Source organism: Talpa occidentalis, unplaced genomic scaffold (genome assembly GCF_014898055.3).
Source record: "Talpa occidentalis isolate TD23 unplaced genomic scaffold, MPIMG_talOcc4v2.1 talOcc4.8, whole genome shotgun sequence".
Classification (NCBI taxonomy): Eukaryota; Metazoa; Chordata; class Mammalia; order Eulipotyphla; family Talpidae; genus Talpa; species Talpa occidentalis.
The window spans coordinates 5,776,855-5,791,585 of record NW_023605194.1 but is presented as its reverse complement, the minus strand read 5'-3'; the positions used below and the strand labels follow the sequence as shown (position 1 = coordinate 5,791,585).

General features: G+C 41.2%; 1 protein-coding gene across 10 annotated transcripts in view; it reads right to left on the bottom strand.

Moving 5' to 3' along the window:
• ATE1 (arginyltransferase 1) overlaps positions 1-14,731 on the bottom strand; it is a 101,569-nt gene that overhangs the window by 21,521 nt on the left and 65,317 nt on the right. For 9 of the 10 annotated variants that reach the window (XM_037497277.2, XM_037497281.2, XM_037497282.2 and 6 more), the window contains one exon: positions 9,790-9,910. In XM_037497277.2, the coding sequence (XP_037353174.1) occupies positions 9,790-9,910 (121 nt within the window). Of the gene's footprint in view, positions 1-8,239; positions 8,581-9,789; positions 9,911-14,731 lie in introns of those variants that run through there. The other variant, XM_037497284.2, reaches the window with a different exon arrangement.

Below are 14,731 nucleotides of genomic sequence, written 5' to 3'. Positions count from 1 at the left end.
GAGAAGTGGAAACGTTTTTAAACCCTCAGCCTCACCTGATACTAGAAATGTAGTGTTCTGATCATAGCAGTGAGGAAAAGAAAAGGCGGAAGAGAGCATTCGGTGTAGCAAAACTCAGCACAACTGTGGGAGATGTTGGGGTGCATATCAACTGGGCACTTCCGTATCCTACCTCTTACCTTTAGGCAACATGTTCCAATTTTAAGCAATTGAATCCTCATAAAGTCTTAAAGGTCCAGAGGTTACAAAACATATTAGAATATTAACTTGATATAATATGAATTTTCCACTTCACAGATAATGAAACTGAGGCTGAGAATTTGGCACCCACTTAAGTCACAAAGTTGACGTGGGGCAGAATATAACCTCTGTCTTTAGATTTCTAGTTTAAATACTACAATAACATTATTTGGCGTTTCTGCTCAAGTTACCTGCTATTATATAACTGTAATAGTTAAGTCTTCAGTATAAATAAAGTTAACAGACTGATTTTGGAAGTTGTGAACAGTCAGAAAATGCTATGAAAGGTACCTAAAATTCAGTGGAGTATAATGTCACTCAAATCATAATTCGAATGATCCTAGGAATATAATGAAGATTCCAACAAGTCCAAAGATCTTTAGAGCTGGATGGAAATGGATGACATCCCCTAAAACCTAAATGCAATGCAAATACCAGTCAAGAAATAAGCATTTGGGCCTGAGGGACATAAACTTCAGTGAGCAGACCCAATCATCAGGTAAGGACCCTTGCTGCTGGACCATGTGACCCAGCAACTTGGGATATGGAGTCTCTGACAAGGCACTATAAACAGACTTCAGGGCCTTTCAACCTGGAGAAACCTCGAAGAAGGAATACACTTGAGAATATCATGGGGTTGGATATGGTGTCAAAGTATCCGAGCATATTTGCTATTTTCTACCCCTTAATGCTGATAGAACTGAGCGCCTTAGAATAACAACACATCAGTCTCATGACTTCAGGCATCATCTTGACAGTATTGTCTACAGTCCATGAACATGGTAAATCTCCCCACTGTTTTGGTCTCTGAGCAGTGCTTTGTTGTTTCCAGTGTTAATAGTCTTGAATATGTTTCTCAGTATTGTATGTTCTTTATGCTACTGTAAGTGGATTTTTTAAAAAATTCAATTATTTGATGCTAGTATGTAAAAACATAATTGATTTTTGTATACTAAGCTTGCATCTTGTGACCGTACTAAAATTCAGTTATCTCCAGTAGCTGTTTGGTGAACTTTTAAAAACTTTCTATGTGTCTTCAAAAGGAAATGCAAAATTAAATAACTCATTCAGACCTGTGATTTCAAACTAAATAAAATTTAGGTTGATTACGTCTATAAATTTATTAGATTTACAAGAGTACTTTGTCAGACAATTGAATTAAGAGGGAAACTGAGTACATTACATTTATGAAAGAAGTTTTAAAATGTTTAAAGAAATTTAATTAGCATTTTGTAAATGCAATCAAATGTTATTCAAAAGCCCCTTAAGAATGATGGGTAAAATTTTGCAAGACATATATTGAAAGTAAGATTTGCAATCTGAATTTAAATGTTTAAAGAAGAAACAGATGTTACTTTAATAGACTGCTACTTTAATGAATTGAAGAGTAATTTCTGACATTGTAGTATTCTTGGAATTGCCATGCTGCAAACAAAACTCATGTTCGGGGCACCAGAAACGTAGCAGTTAACAGTTAACACCTGTACACTGACAAATTTGAAAATCCAATATATATCTTTAAAAGTTGAGAAAAGGGCCTCCCCTGGTGGCACAGCGGTTGAGCACTGGGTTGCGAAGCTGCCCGCAGCCTCTGCAGCGCCAGTTCGATCCCCGGCCACCGGCGAGGGTCCCACATGGTGCGACAGACCTCTCCTGCCATGCCCGCTGCTCCCGTCAGCAGTGTATTTCATCCGTCTGCCTGGTCTGTTCCCCGCTCTGGCTCTGGTGGATTCTCTCACCCTCCTGTGCTTCTGACTGTACCCAGTGCTTGTATAAATAAATAAATAAATAATCTTTTTTTTTTTTTTTTTACGTTTTTTTTTTTTTTTTTTTTTTTATAAATGTTATTGTTATATTCCCCATACAATTGCAGCCCCCCCATTCTGACCCCAATCCCTCCCCTCCCGCCCCCGCCCCCCTAAAAGTGTCTCTGGTTCATAGTTTTTTGTTGATTTTGATTTTCACTTTCTTATAGTTATTCATTTTCCTGGTCCCTTATTTAAGTTTTCTAGATTCCTGCTATGAGTGAGACCGTCCGGTATTTTTCTTTTTCTTTTTGGCTTATTTCGCTGAGCATGATCCCTTCCAGCGCCATCCATGTTGCTGCAAATTGCATGTGTTTATCTTTTTTGAATGCTGAGTAATATTCCATGGTATACATGTACCACATCTTCTTGATCCAGTCATCTATTTTTGGGCATTTGGGCTGTTTCCAAAGCTTAGCTATTGTAAACAGTGCTGCTATAAACATAGGAGTGCAGGTGTTCTTTGGAATTGATGTTTCTGTGTCCTTTGGGTAAATACCTAGGAGTGGAATTGCTGGATCATATGGAAGCTCTATGTTTAGTAGGTCCAGAAATCTCCACACAGCTCTCCACAGTGGTTGGACCAGTTTGCACTCCCACCAACAGTGCAGAAGAGTTCCTTTTTCTCCACACCCTCGCCAACATTTGTTGTTGCTAGTTTTTTTAATATGTGCCATTCTCACTGGTGTAAGATGGTATCTCATGGTAGTTTTGATTTGCATTTCCCTGATGGCAAGTGATGTTGAACATTTTTTCATATGCCTGTTGGCCATTTGCATTTCCTCTTCAGAGAAGTTTCTTTTTAGCTCTTCTGCCCATTTTTTGACTGGATTATTTTCTTTGTTGTTGCTGAGTCTCATCAGCTCTTTGCAGATTTTTGTGATCAGTCCTTTATCATTAGTGTTGGGTGCAAAAATGTTCTCCCAGTTGGTGGGGTTTCTCTTTGTTTTTGTTATTGTCTCTTTTGCTGTGCAGAAGCTCTTTAATTTGATGTAGTCCCAGCACACAATACCCGCATACGTGGATATAAGTGGATGTACTTGGATGTATGTGGATGTTTGTGGATATAGGCACATCCGAGACGCAAATTGCACTTCTATGAGTTGTAGTTAAAACTGAAAACACTAGGAAAGAAAGATGCACTAAGGATAACCATCTACACAAAATGAGATTCTTCTAAACTTCAGTCTTGTTTATTAGCCTCTGCCACGGGACACACAGGAAGGACTTCACTTGCGTTGCGTTGCTGGGAGCAGCAGCACTTACGACATTTCAGCAAATGAAGAGGGGCTCCGCTCAAGGATATAGCCACGCTCACCCCTAAATGGCACTGAGGAACAATATTCCTGACGGGTCCATCTTGCCATAAATAGCGTGAAGTTGCCTCAGCTGCTTCAGATAACTCATACCTTAACTCTGCTTTATCTTCGCACAGCCAAGGCCACAGCCTGCTGACAAAGGAACCCCGACAGCCTCTGAAGGCTACTGTCCTTCCAGCTGATTCAGGTACCCCACTACCGTCATTTTCACAGAGACCGCCAACGCTACAGAGACGCCTTTACGGCATTTAGCAGCAGTCATCCTGTTTCATCGAAGGCCACTACCACTTCTTGTCGACAGGCTTAAAATTCTTGCCCTTCCGCAGCTGCAACCTGACAAGTTCTCACCCTGGAAACAAGGCAACTGTCTGCTTCGCCGGCTGCTGGAGAAGCATCACATGGACAAATGTCACCATCACCAACTGTAACAAGGCCTGGTCGTCTTTTTCTCCTTAAATCCTACCAGCTTCCCAAGAGGCTCAAACCTCTCCGTTTTATTAAAAGGCATCCCTCCTTCTCTCCATCATCCTTATCTTGTTAATGTCTTCAAAAATCAAATGTGACTGCTTTCTTAATTTCCATTCATTTGTTAAGCCACAACACAATTCATTCCTACTTTAAAACCTATCTTTGCCGAGATCCTTCCAGGATGTTTCTCAGGCCCTCTCAGCGGAATCTGACCCTCCTAATGCCCCCTGCCTTGATCCTTCTGTGGCTTCTTGACCCCACCTCTCTTACCTCTTTGACTTCTACTGGGGCTCCCGGGACCTCCGTTCTTCACCCTAGGCAAACACACTCACTGTGAGTGTCCACTCACTCACCAGCGCCTCCTGCCCACGTCTTCATCAGAAGTGCAGATTTGCGTGTCAAGGCATCCCCTGTACCCCCTTTAAATGTCGCTACTCACCTTTAATTCAATGCATCCAGAGCCCAACTCACCATCCTTCTCCTCCACAAACCCTACTCCTCCTCCTATGCCCTCAATGCACTAAGTTGGTTCACATCAAGCCCCACACAATCCTCCGGACGACTCCTTCCTCTTGCTGCACACATTCAGCCTGTTTCTCTGGATTCCAATAACTGAAAATCCTCAGTATCCAGTCACTCCCTCTCCTTTCTCAACTGTTAACCACTCTAGTCCAGGCCACCATCGTCTTTTGCTTGATTACCATAGGCAAAACTCTCCTGACAGGTCTCCCTACCTCCAACTGGAACCAACTCCTGCTCCCCAAATGCAAATAATTACCTGAAGGCAAGCCTGTGTATTAGGGTCGGCTTTTGAAGGGAAATCAGGTGCAGAAAATCTGTTTGGCATGAAAACCGCTTAGAATTTCACTTCTGCTCTCTTATTTGGTAGGGGATATTACTAAGGCAGGTAACTTTAATTCTTTCTCTACTGTCAAATGTCCTTATTTTTTAGTGTATTTCATTTTATTACCAGCAAACACGCTACAGAAGCGTAAGTCACATCTCCACTAAGTGACATCTATTTCAAACAAATGGCAACTAGGAAAACACATTTCTAACAAGAACACCTTTTGCTGGCACCACACAACACTCACAAAATAAACAGACCTCCTCATTTCTCATGTCATAGCTTATTTTTCTACAAGACAGAATCTAAACACTGAAAAACAATCTTGCAGACAAATGCAGAGACGCTATTCTTCAACAATTTATTTTTAACAGGTAATACTGGGGAACCCTCAACAGTTGTTACTACCATACCCACCACCAGACATCATAATTCCTTCCCTCTTGAGACTCCATTCTTATGTGGAAATTGTGTGTGAATGATTCCAGAACCTTTCGATTGTTATGTCTGGCTTTGGGTCAGTTCCTAGTCAGTAAATGTTGTACTGAGTGTCAAAGGATGCAGGTTCCAAAGCACAGTGTCCAAGTCCCCTTTCAGAGTTTTTCTCTTTTAAACTAACAATTCATGTTCAGTTTCTAGAAAGTGACAAGGTAAAGCAAGAACATTTAATGATACTTCCCAAGGCAGGGAAATGTCCAACTAGCAACAGATTATTTTGGGGCTGATGACAAGCTTGTTGATATCACCCCACCTTCTGCCCTCTTCTAATTTAATCGTTAATCATTCCAGCAATTGTCAGACAGCGAATTTATAGACTTAGCGAAGTTTTAATATTATCTGTATGCTGCCTTCCAACATTAGACAAGGCTTTTAATTTTTTTAAAATTTGTTCTAAAACATCAATGCTCACAGACTTCTGTGTTTTGGGGTATTATAAAGCTTTTACTGTCATTTCAATAAGATAGCCTTGTGAAACAGTCACCCATCTCCCCGAACTTTCCCAGGGCATCTGAAGGAGGTTTAACAAACAAAGTGGCAGAGTGAAATGCCAATGTGAGGCTTTTATGGGCTGCTTCTGGAAAGCGTGGTATTTTTGAGCCTGCTGAATGATTATTATTTATTTCAGGAAAATTAAATTAAAAACTGGGTTAGAAAAAGGCACTCACAACACCCCAACCATGCTAGCATCCTGACCCCAGACTCACAGTCTCCAGAAATGTGAGAAAATAGCTTTTTGTTCCTTAACATTAAAAAAACAAAACTGGATGATTATAAAAGAAATTATTTATTTAAATTTTTTATCATTCCATAAGAAAAAAGAAAGAGATCAGAGAAATGTTTCTGTAGTAGGTAAATGGAAATAACTCTGCTTTTCAAACCCATTTCAGAGGTATTTCAGCCTGTCTTTGGCCAGAACTTTAACAATTTCCAGTCACTGGTTTGTTGCACATGCATGCCTTACGGAGCAAAGACAGGCTGGTAACAATTTAAAAAATAGTATTTAAAAAATTTCTCTGCAAGACATAAGAACACTCAAAAAATTAAAGTCATTGACAACTGCTAAAGTTTATCTTCTTAAGTCTTAGGTTCACATTAGTACTAATAATAAAACATTGTGGTCAATATACAAATATTATGTACAAATACCATGGAAAAAAAGACTATGGTTCTCTGAGGCTAAGGGGACGCAACAGGCTAAGATGTGCCTGAGAAGAGCACCTGCTCGGTCAAGTTTCACACTTTTTTTTAAATCTGGAACTAAAAGGATTTCACTACCAACAACAAAAAATAAAATGTTTGTCCAACATCAGGAGTTAAATCAAATGACAGTTTATCATGCTTTAAAGCAACTCCAAAAATCTGATTCACTTGCAGTGACGCTGCTGAAGCACTGAGGCCGGACGGCGGGCTGCCCTGCATGTGGCCCAGCAGAGCGCCCTGCTGAACAAAGCAACACAGAAATATTAAGTAAACGCCAACAAAAGCATGAAATGCGAGTCCTGTTTTGTTTGTTAACTACACAGATACAGGAACAGGAAAAATAAAGAACAAAAGGAGAGCCTAAAAATATCAGCGGTGATTACTATTCCGAGACAACAATATGGGGTACTTCAATATTCTTCTTTGTAGTGGTTTTATGCATTTGGGTAAATTTTCGACTAGTGGTCCCACTAAATATATTTTTAAAATAACAACCAAAAAGTAAGATGCAATTGTGATACAGAATCTTTGAGACTTGTATATACCTGACTACCAACTGACAAAGCGATCTAGCAAGACTTCTACTTAAAAATCATTTATGTTTGAACTTTCTTTGGAGCAGGCAGAGATCCTGAATTGAAAGATAAAAGGCCTATTTATGATCAAAGGATATCTTTAGAATTTTCCAAGTTACCTCTGCCTGTCAGCCCCTTCAGTCCCACATAGAACCATGAGGCAGTAAACACAGTAGGTTTTTATTGTTACACTGACTTCCTAGTTGAGCAAATAACCACAGAACCCAAGCCCCCAAAATGAGAGAGTTGAGGTGGGGAGACAATTTTCAGAGGCTTAAGCAATTCAGAGTAGTTTTTCCCCCAACTGTCCATGGATGCACCTTGTAGCCAAACCTTGGTTTACAGAACTTAAGTCATCATCAGCTGTGCCTTTAACTACTGAACAGCTGGGAGGAGAAATAAAATTTAGTGGGAAAAAAAGCACCCAGCAGACTAACAATATTGTCCATAGTAAGCGATGCATTTTCTCTGAATCAGAGTTTGGGTCAGGAGAAAGTGAAGCTGGCCCCGAGAGGCCAACAGTTCTCACAGATTGCCATTTAAATCTCAAATGACCGTGTTTCACAGCATGCTCAGAGCATTCCAGCATGTGACTGCATTTTAATTTCCTAAAACCACAGGATATAAGTCTGATTTCAAATAGTGTCTGGACTGTGATATTCAATACTGATAAAACTGTACAGTGTTCACTTGAAAGTTTGAAAGATTCAGTTCATAGAAAAGAATCTTCATTTTTCTTCGAAGCACTATTCTCAAAGAAATTTACTCCCCTGACTTTGAAGTGAATTCTCAACAAGGAAGATTAACAGCTGCAGCCATGGCCATGAGGGAGCAGCTCAGGCCTGCAGGAGAAGGGTGCACAGTGCACCGCTGCAGGACAGGGGGCGGGCGCACTTGACAGGACAGTCCACGTGAGACTGGGCTTTGTTGTGAGCGCTGAGCATGCTTGTTTTGGAAAATAAAATCTATTCACATGAATGATTTCAGAGCATGGCAATTATTCTGCCTCCTTCTCAAGTTTATAAAACGGGGAGAGCCTGTGAGTACCTTCATCTCCAAGTATCACGTACGAAGAGATCAAGAAGGCAAAGGCGAAGGTGAAATCGGGTCATAAGACGGGGAGCCAGAAACCTATTTAAGACCATCATTTGCAGTGCGGAGGAACTTAGAATGAACGGAAATAATGCAGTAAGATATTCAGCATCTTTCACCATAAGAAGCTGGCTCTAACCTGGCCTTGAAAAAAGCAAAAAGGGGGAAAAAAAAAAAAAAAACTTTGAGAGAGTATTTGCTTTCCTCTAAAATACTATTGTCTTTGGCTGTGAGCCTGACCCCAAAATAGTTGACAAACTCGGTGTTTGCTTTTAAGTAACGTATCTATTTGATCAATAAGGTGTAACTTTACTTAGAACAAAACAATCAGATTCTGATTAATAACTTAAGGTGTGGGATCTATAACGCCCTGGCTATTCTGTGAGGCCTAAACATGCAGAAAAGTTGGGCTGACCAACCCAGGAATCCTGACACAGGAGTCGGCCTGGTCCCTGGCCACCCCCATCAGATACTAGGTGTCGCCATGTGGAAGAAGTGTTCTCGACTTCAGAGCGGCTTTCCAAGGAGATAACCTACAAAGTACACAATCCAGGTTTATCAAAGAACCTGGTCTGTGGAAAAAGAAAGCGTGCATCCCAGAACAGGGGAGGTCACAGCTTTCTCTCCTTGCCCCCCTGGTCTTCCTCCTTAATCCATCCACTCATTCCCTTGCCCTCCGCTGGGCTTTACATTTTTCTTTCCTTCATTTTTCCACACAGAGACCACAGGTGACTAAAGGAAAAATGTTTGTGTGCACTGGGCACCCTCTCTGGTGGGTGCGAGGACTCAGAGGTCAATGAAACACACTGGAACGTGCAGAGACATGGGTCCAGGCAGCAAAAAAGACCACCCCAGCTCCCCCCATGACAAGGCCACAGAGGAAATCCTGCAGCAAACATGGGATGCGGCCTCCTCACAGAGCTAACTGCCACCACACAACAGGGGCTGCTCTTGGCATGAGGGTCTCACTTTGTCCTCAATATAGTTCAAAAAGGGAGGTCCTGTTGTCACCCTAATTTTGATGGCCAGGAATGTGAGACCAGGGAGATTACTGAGTTCGCTAAGGGCACAGTTACCAGCAGATGATGGAGCCAGGGTCTGAACGCCGGCATCTGACCCAGGCTCTACAGCGTGTGTATTACTCGGGCATGGACTGGCCAAAGGCTGATGACCAGAGATCAACATGGCGGGAGAGAACCAGGAAGGAAGAGGCAGAAGGAAAAGAAAAGGACCAGCAGAGAAATAAGGGACCAGAGATGCTTGCAGAAGTCAAGAGAGTATCATCAGAAAATCCATTCCCATCTGTTGGCCCCATGAAACTATTTCACAACTTTATTCAGTCCAGATGGTCAATATTTCCATCTTCTCTACTAAATAATCAAGTGACTAAATAATCCAGTGAACTATTTGTATGCACTGTGATAGCTGTAAAAATATTAAAAGGATAACAGTGTCAGCCCTTAAAGCACGTAAAAACTAATCTGAGGGGGCAATGTGGGACGGTAAAAAACACAAACACGTAAGATTTCTGCATTTGCAAAAGTGTGAGTGTGAGTGTTCCGTGTGTGCCCCCAAAGGGGTGTGAGGTCTTCCCTCCTTGCACATGCACACCTGCATGCACACTGAGACACCTTCCACACTGTATAAAAAGCTACCTGGACCTATTAGAAGCCAAGGTCACAAATGCATGGATGCTAAAAACAAAGCCAATGATTTCCGGGCGAACTCTGCTCCAGACATACCTGCCTCTGGGTCCTGGTTGAAACGGCAGTACTTGGAATTCTCCAGCGACGGCAGGCACTGCTCGATGGGCACCCAGACGTATGTCTCAGGACACAACAAGTCAGACGGTCTATACTGACCCTGGAGGAAGTGAAGAGAGAGGCACAGGCGTCACTGACACAGGAACCTTCGAGCCCAGGCATGGGGTGGGTCACAGATTTAAATAAAGTCCATCAGAAACAGCTCCACTGTAAATAACCGTGACTCTAGTGACTGTTTTCCCATCTCAAGAATGCAGAGACTCCAAGTTTCTCTAAAGGTAGCCCTACTATTTGGGATACCCGTGTTGATTCTGTAGATTAGAGCCACCATGTGAAGAGTCACTTAGATATAAAATGAGCCCCAGGTCCCCCAGCTGTCAAAGGATTCAGAAGTCTACAGGCTATTATATGGAAGAGATGGCACATAAACAAAATGTGAGCCAGCACATTAATTTCTGCTTGAGAGGCTGGGAGAGCGTCAAGGAGGAGATGGAGCTTTCGTGGACCCAGACCGGCTGGCTTAAGTTGCGGGCAAGATGAAAGGAATGAGAACAATCTGGCGCAAGGGAATCACCAGTTGGGACTAGAACAAGATGATTTGAGGAACAGCAAAGAACAGGGCACTGCAGAAAAGAGAAGGAAAGCTGGGATCACCTTCTGGGGGGCCTCAAAAGTCATGTTCTGGGCTTCATTCTAGATGAGATGGGGCTTCTGGCTGAGGGAGAGAGCATGACAGGGTGACAACCAGGATGCAGGCTTCTGCGCTAAAGACCAGGGTGACTCCCAGCTGAGATCTCCCAGCCCCTGAGCAATAAAGGCCGCACTCAGTGGGCCACATTCTTTTTTAACGTTAACAGTCATAGCACAGAATTACTTAGAAATGAATTAGTAATTTACTTGAGGAGTGTAATAAAGCCAGACAGTCCGCAGATACTGTTCTTATCATTCAGTAAATCAGAAATTGTATTATTGGACGGGAGGGACAAGACAGCATGACGTGGGGCTGCCCATGCTGTCGGCGAAGCCGAGAAGCCAGGCGGCAATCTTAAGCAGTGCGCTAAGACTTTTTTTTTTTTCCTTTCTGGTTAGAGACCATTTTGAAAACCTGATGGGAATAAAAGGCTAAATATAAGAACCTGAAGCTATGAAACTCTTGGGGAAAAACAAGGAAGTGTGTTTTCTTTGAAAACAAAGATTTCCTAGTGCACAAAAAGCATTAACCATAAAAGAAAAAAAGAAAAAAAGGGTGAATTGGACTTCATCAAAAGATATTACATATTGCCTTCAAAAAATTATTTAAAAAGAAATAGGCAAACCAAAGACCGAGAGATGTTAACAAAACATGTAGCAGACAAAAGTTATATCTAAAACAACTCAACAACAGGCAATCCAATTATTTTTAGAAAAGCAAATGACTTAGAATATTTCACCAAAAGTGCTTAACACAAACACGAAAAGGTGTTCACTATCATCAGTTACCAGAAATTCAAATTAAAACCATAGTAAGATACTAATATATCAATTAGAATGGCTAAAATTAAAAAGGCTGAAAAAAAAAAAAAATCAAGTTTTGGGACAGACTTGGACTTTCTAGAACTTAGCTGTCTCTGGTTTTCCATGCTATAATCATTGGGAAAGCACAAATATCCTTGTTCATATAATATGCTTAAGATAAAGTCTCTGAATTGCAATCAGTGGGCATAAGGGCTTTACACTTTACATCACAGAACTATTTTCCATGGGCGTTGAGCCATTTTTCATTTTGCTCATCAGTGTTATGTACGCAAACGCTAACCTCCCCACATTCTTACATATACCCTACAAAAGTCCGACCTCTGCCAGGAGTGGCATTTCATTGTGACTGAATCTGCACTTCGCATCTTTCCACTGTTAACAGGACTCTGCTGCATTTCCTGTTCCACAATTGTCAATTTTGTTGTTAGACTGCTTTCATTTCCTTATTAGCTGAAAAATTTTATATATTAAGGAAATTAGCTTTGCAAAATATACTGCAAATAGAGGTTATCCTGGATAACCTGTTTTTGTATGCCAGACTCCTCTGCCATGAGGAAATCTGTTAAGTGGTCAAGATAATTATTTTTTAAAATGGTGTCTGAGCTTTGCAAGATAATTAAAAAGGCCATCATTGCTTGAAGACAATAAAAACATTTTCATGTTCTTCTCCTACCGCCTCTACAGTTTCATAATTTTACATTTGCATTTACTCTCCGTCTGGAGTTTGTTTTAGTGTAAGGTGTGAGAAAAGGATCCAATGTAATTTCTTTCAGATGTTTACCAAGTGATCTCAACACTGCTTTGTGAACATTCTTCATTTCCTCCATTGATTTAAAATATCTTTGGATAAATTACTAAATTTCCATGTATATTTAAATTTCTTTTTGGAATTTATCTTGTTGTACTGATCTTTCTGCCATGTTTCTGTGCCACATAGTTTTAAGAATTAAAACTTTATACTGTATTTTAATATCTGGTAAATATTAGTCCCCTTTCCTCATGGTTCTTCATTTGTAGAATTTTCTGGCTCTTCTTGCTTAATTAATCTAGGATTCTATATTTAGTAAAATATTAGCAATACATGAAAAGCATATTGCTGATGAAAATGGCGCATCTATCTACTGTGATGGCAGAGCATAATAGAGAATCAAGAACATCTAGTAAAAGGAAAATATGTATCATCCAAAGTTAAAAAAAAAACACCACCAGAGCATACAAATAACACCATTTTCTAATTTAAGGTGGAACTGAATGCTGACTGGCTAAGACGCACACATGGAATACGGGGCTTGGGGTTGCTCCGGCATCCTTTTGTGTCTGTAAGGTTCAAACAGGCATATCCCATGCAGACATGCAGGTTCATCACAGTCACCTGACCCCCAACACCCAATTTAACATTGAGGTGATCCTCAGAATTAGACCGTGTCAGGCCCGAGCTGCCAGGCATGAAAGGGCAAACAAATGCAGGCTTCTAGTGCCTCACGCTTTCCCGGGAGTGACAGGCCTACACAAGGCCAGTACAAATAAAAAGGTACTGAGGGATCACGTACAACTGCCCAAAGTTCCTACATGCTCATGACGCTATTTTCAGGCAATACTTGCTCATGACAGTCAGATATTATATTCCCAACTCTTTAAGCACTTATTTATTTCACTGAAAACGCATATATGCAGACATTTTAACTTCTGCTCATCATCTGAAATCAAATTTTTGGATTAGGTTGAAACATTATTTTTTCTCCTAAATGTAGACTTAATACTTTAGTACTTCAAATATGCTCTCAAGCTATCAAAGCAAGCCAAGAGTTTTATGGAATAAACTGCTTTGGAATGTCATGCCTCTCAGCCGAGCTGGGTGAGCATGAAGTGACTGAAGCGCCGGGAGCTCAAGCTGAGGCCCCGCACACAGGACACAAGGGCCTGGGAAGCGCAGGCCTCTGGCAAATGGAAGAAAGCGAGAACTGTCTGCTTGCAGGAATGCAATTACTTAAGGATTTGGACGTACTTTTCTGTGGCCAGAAGAAAAAATATTTAATCAACTTCTAAGTACATTCATTCTTATTGGAACAATGAGGTAAAAGCAGATTAATTCTTTCCTAGGGTGCCGACTTTTTATAAATAAGAAGAAATCTGAGTTACCCCAGATTCTAAAGTACTCAACATCTTCAAAATGTAATTGGTCTGACAGGGTTTATGTCGCAGTTTTTTAGCGCATTCTTTCAATGTGACCTACTGTTTAGAAATAAGCTCCAGACTTGACCCCACTCCCATCCCATCTCAAAAAAAAATCCCCCAACAAGGACATGGCAGGTGACATCGTCCTGAGCTGGGAGCCCACCTCAAAGAGAGGATGCAGGCGAGGGCAGCGTAGCTCAAGATGCCTGGAAAAGGTCAACACACTTCGACAAAGCCTAACCCTAGAGGCTTAAGTCTCTGCTCAAATGTCACCTTCTCACCGAACCCACCACGTTCCCCTACTCATTCCGCTCACCTTCTCCTAGGCTTGTTAACTTACTCATATGTGGTATCTACAGGAAACTCCTTGCTAGGACACAGGCTCAGGGTTTTAGTCTGATTCAGAGCCTGTGGGTAGTAACTGCTACAGAATGGATGAGAATGAACAGTGAATTCAGTACCCCCCGCCCCTTTCTGCTTCCGTCTCTAAACAAAGGAAGACACTACTTCGGTGTACTCACCCTGCACAGACATGCACACACCACCAATCAGGATTTGCTGGGCTTGTATTGATGAAGCTGCTCCACCATATTTTTATTATATAAGAACAATTCCCAACCTTTGAGGACTTGGTGGATTATCATTGTGTGCTGAAAGTGTTTCGGGCACAATATCCTGAGACGGTATGTAGGGGTTACTGGAGTTAAAAAGGGGTGTTCATACGCAAGATAAACTCCTGGGTCACGCCAATTTAGTTTTTTTTTTTTCTGTCAAAACTGAAAATATTACTTTCCTTATTTCACTGGCATCTACTTTCTTTTAAAGCAAAACTTTACATATTGTTTCTTTTAAAAAAAAAAAAGAGGAGAGGAAACACACTGGAGAAAAGGCCTCTGCATCTGTCAAGGCTGAGCGATGCCACGCTGGCTGATGATGGAAGCAACGACAACACCCAGCTCCACCTGTGTTTGCAGGAACACAGCTTCAGAGATCTAGGTTAAGTCCCATAATGCAGCCGTTTCTGCTACTATAGAGATAAAACAACAATACTGTTTAATGGTAGTGATGAACCCAAAACTAGACTTTTGTCCCCACCTCTTTCTAACCCTAAATTAAAAATATTCTCAATTTATTAAAGCATTTTCTAAATCAGCAGAAAAATTTAAAAAATCACAGTTCAGTTCAAATGGCACAGGGCACATCTGCTTGGTATTGAGGGTGAAAAGATGCA